Source organism: Terrapene carolina, unplaced genomic scaffold, assembly GCF_002925995.2.
Source record: "Terrapene carolina triunguis isolate 2854851 unplaced genomic scaffold, T_m_triunguis-2.0 Scaffold175, whole genome shotgun sequence".
NCBI lineage: Eukaryota > Metazoa > Chordata > Testudines > Emydidae > Terrapene > Terrapene triunguis.
The window spans coordinates 3,005,122-3,022,347 of NW_020664526.1; the positions used below are offsets into that span (position 1 = coordinate 3,005,122).

Here is a 17,226-nt window from a genome sequence, read left to right on the forward strand (position 1 = left end):
ATTTCAAAATGTTCAGACTTTTTAATCACTAAGAGGAGCTAGTAGTTTGAAAGATACTTCTTTGAAACCAATTTCGTTATTCTCTGAATCTGTGTTAAAAGAATTCTCAGAGCTAAAAAGACGACAACATGTTTGGAATTCAAAGGCATATTTTGTTAGCCGGACACAACAGGTAATCTGTGCTAGGGTTACCATATTTCAATACTGCAAAAAGAGGACATGCCATGGGGCCCTGGCCCCGCCCCAACTCCGCCCCTGGCCCCGCCCTAACTCTGCCCCCTCCCCTGAGCACCCCACATTCCCCCTCCTCCTTCCCGCCCCCCGGCTGCTGCTGTGCTGGGGAAGTTGCTTCGGCCCCCGCTGCGGTGGAGAGCGGCGGGAACCGGGAAAGTTGGAGCCCGGGAGGAGGCGGTCCCCTTACCATGCCTCCCTATTTTCCCGGACATGTCCGGCTTTTTGGAAATTCCTCCCGGACGGGGATTTGAGGACCAAAAAGCTGGACATGTCTGGGAAAATCCGGACGTATGGTAACCCTACCCCAGAGCCGCCTCCCGCCCGCCCGCCCGCCCCCCCCAGGCCTCACCCCAGAGCCGCCTTCCTCCCGCCCGCCCGACCCCCCAGGCCTCACCCCAGAGCCACCCGCTCTCCACAGGGCCCATCCTCAGCCTTCTCCTGCCTCAGTGCCCCCTCTCCTGAGAGCCTGCCCTCCGCAGCTCCCCCACTCTCCACATCCCCTGCCTCAGAGCCCCCCACCCCCTCCCATAGCCCCCTACCCTCAGAATCCCCCCCACCTCAGAGTCCCCCACCCTTCACCTCCTTCAGGGGAGCCTCCACCCCGCTCCCAGACGGACCTGGCGAGGCTGCGGCAGCTCAGGCTGCGGGAGGTGCTGCAGCCTGGGCCCTTCCCGGGTGGGGGAGCTCGGGTTCCTGGGAGCCGCCGCTGCCGCGCACCGAGAAACTTTCCCCTGTACCAGGACCTGCCCCCGGGCAGCGGCTCCGCCGGGGGGAGGCAGCCCCGGCTGCACGGACCGCTGGCGGGGCGGCTCCTTGCACGGCCGGGAAGAAGGGGGGAGACTGAGACTCTGCGGGGGATGCTCAGAGGAGGGAGAAGCGGCCGCGGGTCCCCCACACCAGCAGCTGGCTGCAGAGAGACCACCGCTCCTAGCCGTGGGGCGCAGGGTTGCAGCAGCAGGGGGGGTTGCAATCCGCAGGCTGAGCGAGCTGACACCCCAAGAGGAGAGGGGGCAGTGCGTAGGGTTATCATACGTCCGTATTTTCCGGACGTTTTTATATATTTAAAAAATCCTCCCGGACGGCAATTAACAACTAAAAAGCCGGACATGTCCGGGGAAATACGGACGTATGGTAACCCTAATCTGTGCTATGTTCCTTTTCCCATTTCTTGGAGACATTCAGAAGGGTGGCGACCAATGGTCAGTTTTTTTTGTAGCCTATGAGGGGCTGTACTAGATTGGCATCACAATATTTTCATTATAAGCCATGTCTTTGAAAATGCAAGTGTGGTTAGGAGAATGTGCAGGCCTTGTTGTAACAAACCAACAGAGTAATTATTTGGCAAAGCTGCAACTAACTCCTTACTCCTAACTAACACCTTTAATGATGAACAGAATACAAGTGATAACAGAAGTAGATTTAATTCTAAGCAAATTTGTTAATTGTTTGATACTTTGCCCTCAATTTTCACAGCTTTCATCCAATCCAGTCTTCCCATTCAATTTTAAAATTTTACTGGTATATCAAAGCTGACAGCTATAGCCAGTGAAGAGTGACAGATCTGTTTGTGCTTCAGCTTGTCTGGAGTGGAGATCTGCTGCAGTGCTGACTTGCATTCCAGAAATTCCCGATATGTTTGTTTAAGTAAGAAGGATTGATTTAACAGTCTTTCCTTATCTAAGTTAGTTACAAAGAATCCTGAAGAAACACCTAATCCTCACCTGACAAAGTTCAAAGGTTTTCTTGCTAGTAAGTAGCCTTTAAAAGTTCTGTGCTGATTCCTACAGCAAGGTAGACTTTGACTATTATTGAAATGCACAAGATCTTAATATGGCCCTGTGTGTGCCCATAGAACTTACCTCTTTTAGACTGTACTTTTAAGGAGTAGCGTTTGATTACATCAGTCACTGTTTCCCAATGAGGCAGGAAGGAACATTACATTCTGATTATTAAAATTAGTAATAAAAATTCTTTCCTCAGTGTTAAGGTAGGTTTATAATTCCTTGTATCTAATCACTGTCCATCTCTCATTCAGCATTAGATAGTGTGTCTTGTCCATCTCAGAGGTGGTGCTGTTTCAACCTTTCTTGATTATGAGTTTGAGACTGCCCTCTGGTGCTGGATTTATAGAGCAGAAAAGGTCAACACAACTGTGAAATTGTACCAATGGTGAGCTCACTCCACTAAGAACCAAATACTCTACTAGTTTTAGAATAGAAAATGTGATCTCCGATTTCATTCATGTCACAACAAACAGAAAATAAGACCTTGCTTTTTATGGGGAAAATGATCTAATCACATGTCACTGAAACGAAGCTGAGGAGCGATTCAATGATACATGCACACATTGGCTGTGGACTTTTTAGTACCTGATGCCGTACAACATAAGGTCCTCTAGCAGCTGCTTTGTCAAAAGTTATAAGCATATGTGGTCTAGTTTAAGAGGCTGGTGTCTGGGAGTTCTGGATTAAAGGCCTGACTCTTCTACTGATTTAGTTTGACCTTGAAGTCACTTAACTTTGTTGTTCCTGTTTATTTGTCGCAGTCTGGGGATAATATGAACCTACTTCATGGGGGTATTGAGGTCTATTCAGTAAATGTTTGTAAAACACTTGAAGAGCTTCATAGAATCATAAAATATTAGGGTTGGAAGGGACCTCAGGAGGTCATCTAGTCCGACACTGTGCTCAAAACAGGTCCAATCCCCAGACAGATTTTTACCCCATTTCCCTAAATGGCCCCCTCAAGGATTGAACTCACAACACTGGAGGTTTAGCAGGCCAATGCTCAAACCACCGAGCTATCCCCCCCCTTCCACTATATTAGTGCACAATGGTGATGCTGGCACTGGATATGTGTAGAGGCAAGACATTTGAAGGGTTAATATCAAATATTTGCTAGTTAAGTGGAAAGAATAAGGGAAATAACTTTCAAATGTATTAAAAACTGCAGTAGTTCATTACTGTTTATGAAAAATAGGCAATACAGCTATGCCTAGTGACACCAACACTTCCATATATGGACTTGTAGAATTATTCTGCTCCTGCTTGGCTTCCAGCTGCATTCAGCCCTCTGATAGTGCTGACACTTTTGTAACATGGCTCTGCTTTTATTCTGAAAAATAACCTTCAAAAGAGTCTGAACTCTGATCCCTTTGTGATGTGCTTATTTTACAAAGAACAGCTTGTACCCCTTGCCAAATTACAATGCTGCACATAGGAATTTTCCTGAAAATGACTCTACGTACGCCTTCCTTCTCCTTCTCTCTTGCATAACCCCCCATGAAATGATGGGCATTCAGGTGGTGGTCTGTTAGTAGAGATGAGTATTATACATTATTAAAACATATAGATTTTGATTTATTTCAATAGAGTCCTACAATAAAAAGCTTTTACATTTGTATTAGATGTATTCCTATTTATATTACTTTCTTGGCAAGTACTTTATTCTTTCATTTTTTCTGTAGCATGTATTAGCTATTATTTTTAAGGTAAAAAGTATGGTGAGCAGTTCGGAGGCAGTTAGGTTGTTCTCCATCGGTTTGCTTGTGTGATAGCACTCTTTGTTGCACAGAAACTTGGAAGTTCAGCATTGTTTGGCAAGAACTTTGTGTAACCTCAAAGAAAAACAAACCTTCTTTCCTGAACTTTCACTGTTTACAGTTTCCACTTGGTTCAAATGTTAAGGGCCTTTTACCATGCTGATGTCTGTTCTTAACTAACTGGGGATAGCTGAGGGCATTTCTACACTACAGACTTCTGCCAATGCAAGTTACGTCAGCATAAAAGCTGCTGCAGTTAATATATTGCTTGTGCGCACCATGGGTAGTGTGGTGCACCATGGGTAGGTATCCCAGTATGCAACCCAGTGCCACCATTCAGGGCACTGTCTTTTGGGAAGTTTTGGCAATGCATGATGGGGCAGAAACGAGCCGTGCAGGAGTGACTGAGACTGCAGAGTCAGGTTCCCATTATGGCTCCATTTTCTGCAAGAGATGGTGAATTTAGCTGAAATCTTACTTCTGAGGGTAACAAAGGCACAGAGAGCACAGCTGTTGCTGGCGTCTCAAAGCCACCCAGACCTGTATGCTGCTAGCCTGTTGACTGCAATGGTGCCGCCTGAAGTTATTGCTGACTGGCACAGGAAGGTGTCCTACCGCGGAGGAAGAAATAAGGCTGCCATCCCTAGAAACTTTTGAGAGAGGATTGCAATATACGTCCATGGAAATTTCACTAAGATTTTTGAAGAGGATTCAAGGGACACCCCTGTGTACATAAAATGCTCCATATGGGCCCCCCTGCTAATTCTGCAGGGCAATGAAAAACCGAGAGCAACTCTACCTCTTTATTGTACCCACTGCCTCTTCTAGTACAAGTAAATTAATGAAAAGTCAGTAGCTGTGTCCTGCTAAGTTGGGGGGAGGTATCAGTACATCATTGTAATGGGAAATACAATCACACATTTACCTGAGGTTCCTTCTCCTGCATCAGGCTTCCCTGTGCTCAACTACTGGCACTGATTGGACTGCAGTGGAATCTCAAACAGCTCCTGGCTCATGGAATAGCTGGACCCCCCCAGTCGCAGGACCCCCACTCTCCTCCTCACTGTTCACACCAAGGGCCTTGGAGTATCCACAGTGGTGTGTAGGGTGGCGATGGGGTGTTCACCAAATATGACATGCAGTTCTTTGTAAAAGCAGGAGGTCTGCGGCTCAGCACCAGATTGATTGCCGGCCTCCCTGGTCTTCTGGTATGCCTGCTGCAGTTCCTTTACTTTCACACGGCACTGCTGCTGATCCCTGTCACACCCCTCTCCTGCATCTCCTGTACAATCTGCTCATAGATGTCCATGTTTCTGTGGCCAGTCCATAGCTGTGCTTGCATAGCCTCTTCTCTCTACAGGCCCCGGAGATAAAATACCTCCTGTCTGCTCCGGGCAGGAACATGTCTGGAGTGTGCAGCCAACATGGCTGGTGGGGCAGTTGCACACAACAGTGGAAAGCTGCTAGGTGTACTTGCCAAGATGGGACAATCAGGAAAAGGCATTTCAAAAATTTGTGGGGTTTTAATGGGTGTGGGGGACTTCTGGTCTCTGTCACCCTGGAGAGTGGAGTTGACAACCGTGACCAGAGCAGTCAGTATCGGGCATTGTGGGATAGCTGCTGGAGGACTGTTAGGGTTGATAAAGGTAATGCAATGTCTACATTCGTGCTGTGTCAACTTCAGTGCATGGACCATGGCTCAATGCCACTTGGCGAGGTGCTGTTACTTGTGCATAATGAAGAACCTACATTGGTGGGAGGCAAATTTAAGTGTAGACTTATGCACAATTAGGTCGACACAAGGAGGCCTACGTCACTCTAATATTATCGTGTAGACCAGGCCTTAGGTTGGAGCTTAAAATGGCCCTAAAGGGATCCCTCAAAGGACCTACTATTCTCCTTAAACTACCTTATAAAACTCACCTGGAGAGCCATCAGGTCTTGGAATTTTAGTACTTGCCATGCTTGGTGTTGCCTCTAAGATTTCTTCTTCTATTATCTACAGTTTCTTTATCAATTTCATGTATTTTTGGCAAGCCTGCTACTTCCAGATATTTTTGAATCACTTCAGAGCTTGGTGTAAGTGAAGTAGAGTGGGTTTATAATAAGCAGCAAAAGTAGCACACATCACTAGGGTGTGTATCTGTTGCTGACTGTTAATTGGTGGCGTAATGGTTGCTTTTGAATCACTATAAGTTTAAGACAGTAACTTATCACTATTATTTCCTGTTTCATAAAACATTGGTTTTATATATCTAAGGGCTTCTTCAGTGGCATGTGTCATCAACATATTTAGTTTCCCACTAATATTAGTTAACTATTTATATACTATTTTGAACCTGGGGTTTTATGAATCTCTCCTGATTTTAGTTTTTCTTAATTTCCTTTTTCAATTGAGAGGTTCTGCTTATCAGCTGACCCCTAAAAACTTCTCCAAATGCCTCCCACAGAAGATATCTCTTTGTTCAATACTTTCAAATGATATAAATATAATGTCCTCTTTAATTGTTGTTGTCCAGTTTTTGTCCTGGAGAAGCTTAACTCATTGTCCATAAATCATCTTTGAGATCCACCCTAACCATGCAGTATAACTTCTAATGGGGTTATTTGACTATTCCAGTTTCTATAGATCTTGTCTGCTTCATTAAAGATTTAGAAACAAGCATTTCATAGAATCATAGAAGATTAGGGTTGGAAGAGACCTCAGGAGGTCATCTAGTCCAACCCCCTGCTCAAAGCAGGACCAGCACCAACTAAATCATCCCAGCCAGGGCTTTGTCAAGCCGGGCCTTAAAAGATGGAAATTCCACCACCTCCCTAGGTAACCCATTCCAATGCTTCACCACCTTCCTAGTGAAATAGTTTTCCCTAATATCCAACCTAGACCTCCCCGACTGCAATTTGAGACCATTGCTTCTTGTTCAGTCACCTGCCACCACTGAGAACAGCCTAGCTCCATCCTCTTTGGAATCCCCCTTCAGGTAGTTGAAGGCTGCTATCTCATCCCCCCCACTCTTCTCTTCTGCAGACTAAATAAGCCCAGTTCCCTCAGCCTCTCCTCATAAGTCATGTTCCCCAGCCCCCTACTCATTTTCGTTGCCCTCTGCTGGACTCTCTCCAATTTGACCACATCCTTTCTGTGTGAGGGGTGTGTGGCAAAACTGGACGCAACACTCCGGATGTGGCCTTACCAGAGCCGAATAGAGGGGAATAATCACTTCCCTCGATCTGCTGGCAATGCTCCTACTAATGCAGCCCAATATGCTGTTAGCTTTCTTGGCAACAAGGGCACACTGCTGACTCATATCCAGTTTCTCAACCACTGTAATCCCCAGGTCCTTTTCTGCAGAACTGCTGATTAGCCAGTCGGTCCCCAGCCTGTAGCAGTGCATGGGATTCTTCTGTCCTAAGTGCAGGACTCTGCACTTGTCCTTGTTGAACCTCGTCAGATTTCTTTTGGCCCAATCCTCCAATTTGTCTAGGTCACTCTGGACCCTATCCTTCCCCCCAGTTTAGTGTCATCCGTGAACTTGCTGAGGGTGCAATCCATCCCATCATCCAGATCTCTGGTTACCTGAGATGGAATAGTTGGTACAGAAAGGTTAATGCTACACCTATTTCTTTATCTATTTTTTCTTTCCTATCAGATTTGTCCCAGTAAGAAATTGGTCTACAGTTGAAGGCTTTTCCAAGTAGGATTTACCCTTCCCAAAGTGTTGCAGTATTTTAAAGAAATGTTTTTAAAATGTGCTTTGCTTTTGACTTGGATCCTAGACTGTACTGTTTAATAAAATAAACCATCCTTCATTCTTAAAATGATCATTAATCTGAAAATGCCCGTGTTTAGCAAATATGCCTTTGGCAGAAGCAAAAAAGTCATATTGAAACCAATTCTTTCCTGCCACAATCTGATCCTCCTGAAAATGAGTTTCTTGAAGTGAAATAATCTGAGTGGTTTTTTTAGTTCTACCAGACCTCTTTTCCTTTTAATGACATTACTTAGCCCTTTGACATTCAGAAATGATACCTTAAAGGGAAAGACACTGATAACTCGTTAGCTTATCCAAAACCTGAAGGTTGTATGTTTCTTTGGCTGTTTGAAGGCATGAACCATTGTATGGCAAATGTTTCATTTCTAATTATGTTGTATTCATAATTGTGTGCCTGAGTGGGCTTGATTTCTGCTTGTAAACTTCCGTAGCTAATTCCTTTATTAATCCTCTTACCACCTTCCCAGCCCCCGCCCCCCCCGTATTCCCCTTCCTTTACGTCCAAAAATAAAATACCAAAGTAGCATTTATATCAGTCCTCAAATGACTGACTTGCTGAGCCCAAAATAGAGATGGACAGAATTTTATTTGGAATGCTCTGTTCCATTTTTTTCAAATAAGGTCAATGTTCCATTTCAGCCTTTTCGGAAAAGAACCATTTGATTTTTTTTTTAAGTTATTTTTTTAGTTCCATTTTATATTATATAATATTTTAAAAGGTGAAATTGGAACAAGATGTTTTGATTTTTATCAGGATGAAATATTTTTACCCAAAGCAAAACTTCTTGAATTTAGTTTCATGGGTATTTTTTTTTGTTGTGTTTTGGAACTGAAATTTCAAATTTGCGTGTTTTTCCTGCCCAACTCTTACCCTAAACCACTGTACTCTCCCCTTGAACACTTGGACTACTTCTCTTTGCAATCCAAGGGAGGTACATTCTCTGCCAATGGGACTTCAACCCTTGCCCTTAGGGATAGATTACCACCTGATCATTTGCACTACATTGGGAGGATTTACATAGATCCCAAGGGCCCCTCCTTGTGCCTATCTCTTTTCCCCAGTCTCCTCCATGTGTGAGAGACACTCTAAATATTTTATTTTCTATTTGTAATATAAAGAACACAGCTACAACAAAGTTATGGCCACCCCAAGACCACCTTCTGGTTAATCTCATTCATCTTTCATCTTTTCTTTTTCTACCCCCCTTTTCAGCAGTTTATTATAGTTTAGTTTCTAATCTGGAGTATGCTCTTGGGTGGCTGAGATTTGGATATGGATTTCTATTCCAAGTGATTTATATGTGGCCTATACAGCTGTCTAATTTCTGAATGATTTGAAATTATTTGAAATATGGCTTTCTTGATTAAGGTAAAAAGAACGTATATAACACATGAGCAGTCATAACAGAAAAATTCACAAGCTTCTCTTTATCAGTTAGAAGAATACCCCATCTTAAAATGTATGGTACACCAAGGAAGGCTTGAGGTGTGATCCAGACTGCTTCCTCCCCCAAATGCCATTGCAGTGCTATGTATTGTGGTTGCTCTTTGAGCAGAATATCTTGCCAGTGAACCTTCTTCCTCAGATCCCTAACAGAGCTAGGTTTAAAAGCAAACAGCCTGCCTTATTTTGTCTTCCCTTTGTCCAATATTATCCAATTATTGCTTCTAAATAATCTCTCTTTTGTTTGCAGGTTGAAGAAAGGCCAGAAAAAGACTTTGAGAAGGTAAGAAAGTTGACATGAATTATATTGATCATAACACATAGCCTACCACTTTTCCATATGTTAAACTTGCATTAAATTTACACACATTTTGAATAAAATCCAGGGCAGGATATGGCTTCATATAGTAAGAACATAAGAATGACCATACTGGATCAGACCAGCGGTCCATTTAGCCATGATCCTGTCTTCTGGCAGTGGCCGGTACCAGATGCTTCAGAGGGAATTAATAGAACTGGGGCAATTATCTAGTGATCCAAACCTCTGTCGTACATTCCCAGCTTCTGGCAGTCAGAGGCTATGGGACACCCAAAGCATGGGGTTGTGACCTTGACCCTTTTGGCTAATCGCCATTGATGGACTTATCCTCCATGAACTTATCTAATTCTATTTGAGCCCTGTTATGGTTTTGGCCTTCACAACATCCCCGGGCAATGAGTTCCATAAGTTGACTGTATGTTTTGTGAAGAAGTACTTCCTTATATTTGTTTTAAACCTGCTGTCTGTTAATTTCATTGGGTGACCCTTAGTTCTTGTGTTACGTGAAGCAGTAAATTATTCACTTTCACTTTCTCCACTCCATTCATGATGTTATAGTCCTCTATCATATCCCCCCTTAGCTGTCTCTTTACCAAGCTGACAAGTGCCAGTCTTTTAAATCTTTTATATGGAAGGTGTTCTATGCCCTTAATCATATTTGTTGCCCTTCTCTGTACCTTTTCCAATTCTTATGTACCTTTTTTGAGATGGGGGTGACCAGAACTGCACTCAGTATTTGTGTGGACATGCCATGGATTTCTATAGTGGCATAATGATATTTTCTGTCTTGTTATCTATCCTTTTCCTAATGGTTCCTAACATTCTGTTAGCTTTTTTGATTGCCACTGCACATTGAGTGGATATTTTCAGAAAACTATCCATGACAACGCCAAGATCTTTCTTGAGTGGTAACAGCTACTTTGGATCCCATCATTTTGTAGGAATAGTTGGGATTGTTTTCCAATGCGTGTTACTTTGCATTTATCAACACTGATTTTCATCTGCCATTTTGTTCTCGGTTGCCCAGTTTTGTGAGATTCCTTTGTAACTCTTTGCTGTCTGCTTTGGACTTCACTATCTTAAGTAGTTTTGTCTTGTCTGCTGGGACTGCCAACATGAGTGCCAATTATATAATTTTGGTGGTGTTGGACACCTGTCTACTGTGAATTGGACTGAATTAAAGGCACAGACTTGCTTCTCATAGCTCACCAATTAGCTATCTGATGGTAACTTCTGTCAGTCACTTCCATCCTGTCCCAAATTTGAACTGATGACCTCAAGGTAAAGGTTTCTGTCTCCATCAGTAGCCATACTATAAATGATCTGAAAAATCTCAGGACATAAAATTTGTTCAACAGAAGGTCTTTTCTGACCCACTGATGCACAGCATGTCTACTGATGATCCATTTGCTATAAATTAAAACAAGTTTCTTTGTTCCAAAGAGATCATTGTGGTCATTCTGATTGGTATGCATATAAAAAGGCAGATCACATTCTCAAAATATTTACGTGCATTCATTTTTGTGTTTTAAAAAGGATTATTTCATAACCCATCTTATTTTAACCGTGTATGTATGGTTCTAGGGAGCTCGTACTGTGTCAAGCTTATCAGCAGCTACACTAGCCTCTCTGGGTGGAACTTCCTCCCGGAGAGGCAGTGGGGACACCTCCATCTCCGTTGATACTGAGGCATCCATTAGAGAAATTAAGGTAAGAAGTCTTTGTAAGTAACATGTATTGGTAGGAACTGTCTCTTGCTAGAGGAGTCATTCCAGTCAGAATGTATTTATCCATGTCTTGAAGTTTTCCACTAAGTTTGACCTAGTAAGCAGTGGAATTATTTAAAAGCATAGCTTTATATTTTTCCATCAGTATGTGTGAGAAATTACACATGCAAATCAGTATTGGCAGGAGTGACCAAAAACACCTCATTCATCTAAAGACTTGGCCCTCCTGAAATCATAGAATCATAGAATATCAGGGTTGGAAGGGACCTCAGGAGATCATCTAGTCCAACCCCCAGCTCAAAGCAGGACCAATCTGCAGACAGATTTTTTTACCCCAGTTCCCTAAATGGCCCCCTCAAGGATTGAACTCACAACCCTAGGTTTAGCAGGCCAATGCTCAAACCACTGAGCTATCCCTCCCCCCTAAATGTGGGCAGTAACTGTGGTCTGTTTTATGCAGAGTTGTGTAGCCATTTTGGCCCCAGGATATTAGAGACAAGGTAGGTGAGGTACTATTTTTTATTGGACCAACTTCTGTTGGTGAGAGAGACAAGCTTTCACAGAGCTCTTCTTCGGGTGATCTGAAGAAGAGCTCTATGTAAGTTCAAAAGCTTGTCTCTCTCACCAACAGAAGTTTGGTCCAATAAAAGATATTACTATGGTCTGTTTTGTATTTTCATTTTATTGGTTGGTTAAAAAAAATCTTATTTTTTGGAAAAATGGTGCATAGCTGTTCTAAAAAGAGATGCTGTAGCACAACTGGAAGTTATGGGCTCGATGTAGGGGGACTTGGGTGAAACACTATGGCCTGTGTTATGCAGGAGATCAGACTAGATGATCGGAATAGTTCCATCTGGTATTAAAAACTATAAAAGTGGAAAACAAACCGAGTCCCTTTCTCTCTCTCCCCCCTTGGTCACCCCCAAATTATAATATTTTACTTCTTTTGCAGTTCTAGCATCAGGAGGTGACCAAGGGGCGGGGAGGGGAAGAGAGAGAGAGATTGTGTAAAGCTTTAATTGGGCTCATAATTAAAATGAATGTCTTTATTCCATTTGCCAGTGGTATTTCCCACACTTCCTAGGGTGTCCTGTTGATGCTCATGTTCCCACTTTTCTCTGAAACTTATCATAGAGTGATGTAGCTGTGAGCACCTCACGTGCATTAATAAATTTATCTTCACAACACCGCTGTTGGGTGCTAGTAGAGAAATATCATTCCCATTTGACAGATAGGGAACTGAGGCAGAACGAGGGGGGAGGGGGGGACTTGCCCAATGTCATACAACCTGTGGCAGAGCTGAACACGGAATTCAGAGCTCCTGAGTCACGATCTAGTTCCTTAACCACAAGACCATCATTGTTCTAGAAACATCCCATTTTCCCAGTCAAAATGATTAGGACAGGAATAGACATCTGTTCAAGTTAGAGGATTGTGTGAAAGGTCTATACCTCTTTTTATAATGAAGTTTAGAAAACTCAAACTAGAGTAGAAACATGTCTGTAAATGGGAATTTTGAACACCGGCTTCTCACTCAGCTGTGATTACTGCCCATTAGTTTTCTTGACATCATTCACTTTTTTTGCCATTTCCCTCAGGATATCAATGAGTTAAAGAACCAGATTCAGGATGTAGAAGGCAAATACATGCAGGGATTGAAAGAAATGAAGGTACTGGTTTATTGCAGACTGAACATGTGATATTAACATCAGCTAAACTTTCAGAGAGGCACAGTGAGAGACAGAACTCGAATTTAACCTGCATGCTTTTATGCTGAAGTGTGAATTAACTAAAAGCATTTCATCAGTGAGGAAAACATGCTTCCCATTCTGATGACTAGTAATCATTTCTTTGGATAATTCTTGGTAATCAGCACATGTAAATATTTATTAACCTCTGTAGAAAAGGTCATTAATGAGAACTTTTACTACCGCATGTCTTATATTTTGGTGTCTTGAGAATGTATTTAAATCTCCATCAAAAATTGTAATATAAAGATTAGAGTATATAGAAAACTAATCAGTTACTCCTTTTTAAATATGTCCATAATACAAGAACAGGAAATCACTCAAAATTTGAGGGTAAATCTAAAATAAAAGTAAATGCTGATTATTAAGCATGTAACCAACCTGCGGAGTTCAGTGCCATGGGAAATCAAAGTTAAATACTGTAAATGTATTTTAAAAGGTACTTAGTAGAGTGTCCCAGTAAAACAATTGGTAAGTTATACGTGCCTGAGGGAGAGACAATCATATCTCATGTTATACAAGCAGCCCTGGTAAAACTTCCATATTTTATGGGGTAAACTGTCGGAGCAGCTGCAGGGGAAGAACGCCTACAAATTCCATTAATGCACAAAAGGATTTTGGTGTAGCAGCTAAATAAATGCATTAGTTTGACACTTTACACTATGTATTCAGCTGCATTGGCTCACGTTTTGAAAACAGAAGGCATGTAAAGATGAGTGTATTGGGGACTTGGCATACCAGATACTGTAATACAGTACATATTAGCGTAATTGTTAATTAAAATTAAAACTTTCTCTCCTACTTTTTCCTCATCTGTTCAGTAGTACAAGATACTCGGTTACTGGCATCTTAGGTGACCTGCAAATGGAAAAAATAGTTTGTGCTTTTTTTGCATCTTTTAGATATATGAAGCCTAAACTTTTTTCTCTTATAGATCACAAAATATATATTAGATTCTGCAAACTAATCTACCTTACCCTTTGAGAATAAGTGAACTAGATTTTTGTAATATTGTTCCCTTCAAGTGCATTTGTAGCATTTTTATCCAGGTCTGCTTGTGTCTTCGAAGACCAACAACTTCAGTTTTGCTTAGTCACCTCTGACCTTGCTTTTGGCATAGAATGAGGAACGTATACTTAATTAAAAATTCATTTCCAGCTGTAATAACTTTCTTCAGAATTTGCCAGGAAGAGACTGGAACATTTTAAGCAAACTAAATTCATCCCCTCCCAGAATAAAAGTGTTAAATAGCGAATAGCTTGAAACCTCCGACTGATTTAGGCTATTTCTTTAGTGGTTTTATTCTCTGTATTCAAATTTAGAATTATTAAATGACAGGTAGATAGTCCAGGGTTGGGATAGAATTTGATAATATTAATAAAACAAAATTGGGCATGTTCTACTATGATTCTGCATTTACCCTTAACTGTGTGTGCTTTCGTGCCAACTAATTTTAAGGGTTTAATTAATCATGTAGCTGCTTTGATTCCTGATTGCCCTTTCAGCAACTGAAATGTCTTGTCTTATACAGTACACCTGCAACATGCACCAGTAACATTTAATGATGAGACAGAAGTTCTTGTACCTTTAAAATGTCAGATTGCCTTATTCTTTAATAGTATTCCAAAATAGATTATTAATTTGAAAAGTAAGTATTTTGTCATCTTTTCAGTTTTAAAAGTCTGCACATTTCCCCCTGTAATGTTTATGGATCTAGTAGAAGTGGAATATTATAAATATCCAAAATTTATCATGGATGTCCATATAATGCTAGCAATATGACTTAATGAATTGGTGGATTGTTGATCCTAGCTTTAAATTAAGACCTCTATATAGGCACCTCTTTTGTTTCTTGCCTGCATACTTGCACTGCTGTGCTTTTGAAAGTTGCTGTTAGGGTGGTCTTAATTCAAATTGTGTACCTGGAGAGGTTTTAGACCTGCGATGTGACATGGCAAATGGTACCGTTTTATCTTGCCGACATTGCAGCTATTCTTATATCTGAACTGTTCTCATGCTCAGCCCGAGTTCATAAATCTGAATTGCCTAGACAGTCGGAACTTGATCTTAGTAAAGCAGGTTAAGAAAGGGGATCTAATAAAAGAAGGGGTAAGCATGGGGAAAAAAAATTTGTTTCACGCTTCATCTGAAGCAAAAATCTAACCAAAAATGGAGTATAACGGGCTGGTCTGCACTGAAAACGGACATTACATAGCTGGTGTCTCAGGTGGGTGAAAAATCTACCCCCCTGAGGGGCGTGGCTATGCTGACCTAACTAACCCCTAAAGCAGACAGCACTACATCAATAGAAGAATTCTTCTGTTGACCTAGCTGCTGCCTCTTTGGGAGGTGGACAACCGCAGTGATGGGAGAACCCTTCCCATTGCTGTAGTGAGTGTCTAAGCCAGGGGTCTCAAACACGCGGCCCAGGGGCCGCATGCGGCCCACGGGGTAGTTTTCTGCGGCCCGCGAGCTCCTCGCTCGCCCCCCCCCCCCCCCCAGCGTTTACCTAGAGCGGCTCCAGCCCAATGCATACCGGGGGAAGGGCAGGCTCCCTGCCTGCCCTGCCCCCTGCCGCTCCAGGAAGCAGCCGGAACGTGGGGAAGGGGGGGCACAGGGCTCCGTGTGTTGCTCTTGCTTCAGGCAGCGCCCCCAGCAGCTCCCATTGGCCGCAGTTTCCCGTTCCCGGCCAATGTGAGCTGCTGGGGGTGGTGCCTGAAGCAACAGCAACACACAGACCCCTATGCCTCTCCTCCCCCAGGTTCCGGCCACTTCCTGAAGCGGTGTGGGGACAGGCAGGCAGGTGGCCTGCCCTGCCCCCGGTGCGTGTCGGGCTGGAGCCCGCCCCCCCGCGCCACTCTTGCAGCCCAACCCCCTGCTGTACCCCGCACCCCTCCGGCAGTCCAACCCCCTGCTGTACCCCGCACCCCTCCTGCCCTCCCTGGGGGCAGGAAGGGGGCAGAGTTGGGGTGGGGATTTCAGGGAAGGGGTTGGAATGGGGGCAGGGCCTCATGGAAGGGGTGGAGTGGGGGCGGGGCCAAGGGTGGCGGGGGGGATGTGTCAGTAATGCGGCCCTCGGCCAATGTACTAGTCCTCATGTGGCCCTCGTGGTCATTTGAGTTTGAGACCCCTGGTCTAAGCTAACATGCTGCAGCTGGGGCTCTGTAGCATTTTAAGTGCGCGCATAGCCAAAAGGTAGTATACAGTAACTGCAATTTTTAATTAAACATACCACAGAGTCCTAATTTAAGACAGCAAAAAGCCCAGATATTGCCACCTCTTCTCCCAAGTTTGGGGTCCCAGTCAGCAAAGTTACTTAAGCACATGGTTAACAGTTGATTCAGTTGGACTGCTTGCATGTCTACAACTAAGCATGTACTTACATACTTTGCAATGTATAAAAGTGCTTTCTTTGAAGTAACCTCTCACTGCACTTACATATTTCTTGTCTTCAGGACTCCCTAGCAGAAGTCGAAGAGAAATATAAAAAGGCTATGGTGTCTAATGCTCAACTAGACAATGAGAAAACAAACTTCATGTACCAAGTCGATACCTTGAAGGATGCATTGTTAGAGTTAGAAGAACAGCTGGCAGAATCCAGGAGGCAATATGAAGAGAAAAGCAAAGTGAGTATGAACACTTCTTGAGAAGCTGAAAGTTGTTTGAAAAAATGTCTTCAGGGAAGAGGGGAATGAATCAAGTATATAGAAATCTACCCTTTGAATAGCACTCATTAGCAACTTGGCTGCCTTTTCTGCCTTTATCTGTAGGCACATGAACATGAGATTTAAATTTGATAAGTCAATATCCAGGATATGGTGACTTTTTCACATACAAGCTCATCAGTATAGCTTTATGTATTTCATTTGCATTTTGACTTCGAGAATATCCAAAAAGCCTTTCTGACTCCATAGCGACTTTTGAAGGCTTTCCCGTTTCCTCTGGGACCCGGTTACATACAAAGCTTAATTCAAGAGGCCATAGGAGAGTTGTGTGAGAAGTACTTCTTAAACAAATGATGGCATTCATGCGGTTAAATATTGAAAATATACTATTGACTTGAATTATTGTCACCTCACTGAGGTGATGGAATAAGCCTCACTGAGTTAACTTTCCTGCAAACTAGTATTTCCTTATGGCTTATGTGGTAACTTCTCAGGAGCTAAATCTTTGACTCATGAGATATTGGTTAGTGTGTCCTCCATCATGCATAGCTCTTGGGAAACTGTTTGCTTTTAAAATTTCACAATAAGAACTGGCCAAGTTGGAGTACTCGACCTTTTGGAAAAGGTAGGTTCCATTCCTAGTCATTATCTCTGAGGTCAGCAGGGCTTGAGTGCTGTAGATGATGTGTACTCCCCCGGCCCCAAAATCCATGCTGCCCAGTTTATTATGGATCAGTGTCTAAATTGAGCATTTGGTTTGAAATAACCCAGTCCCAAT

General features: G+C 43.0%; 1 protein-coding gene across 3 annotated transcripts in view; it reads left to right on the forward strand.

The window, feature by feature from the left end:
* The window catches only part of LOC112107632 (leucine-rich repeat flightless-interacting protein 2), a 185,254-nt gene that overhangs the window by 145,566 nt on the left and 22,462 nt on the right, over positions 1-17,226 (forward strand). For 2 of the 3 annotated variants that reach the window (XM_026654004.2, XM_026654005.2), the window contains exons 14-17: positions 9,240-9,272; positions 10,893-11,018; positions 12,634-12,705; positions 16,239-16,409. In XM_026654004.2, the coding sequence (XP_026509789.1) occupies positions 9,240-9,272; positions 10,893-11,018; positions 12,634-12,705; positions 16,239-16,409 (402 nt within the window). The remainder of the gene's footprint in view (positions 1-9,239; positions 9,273-10,892; positions 11,019-12,633; positions 12,706-16,238; positions 16,410-17,226) is intronic. The other variant, XM_026654006.2, reaches the window with a different exon arrangement.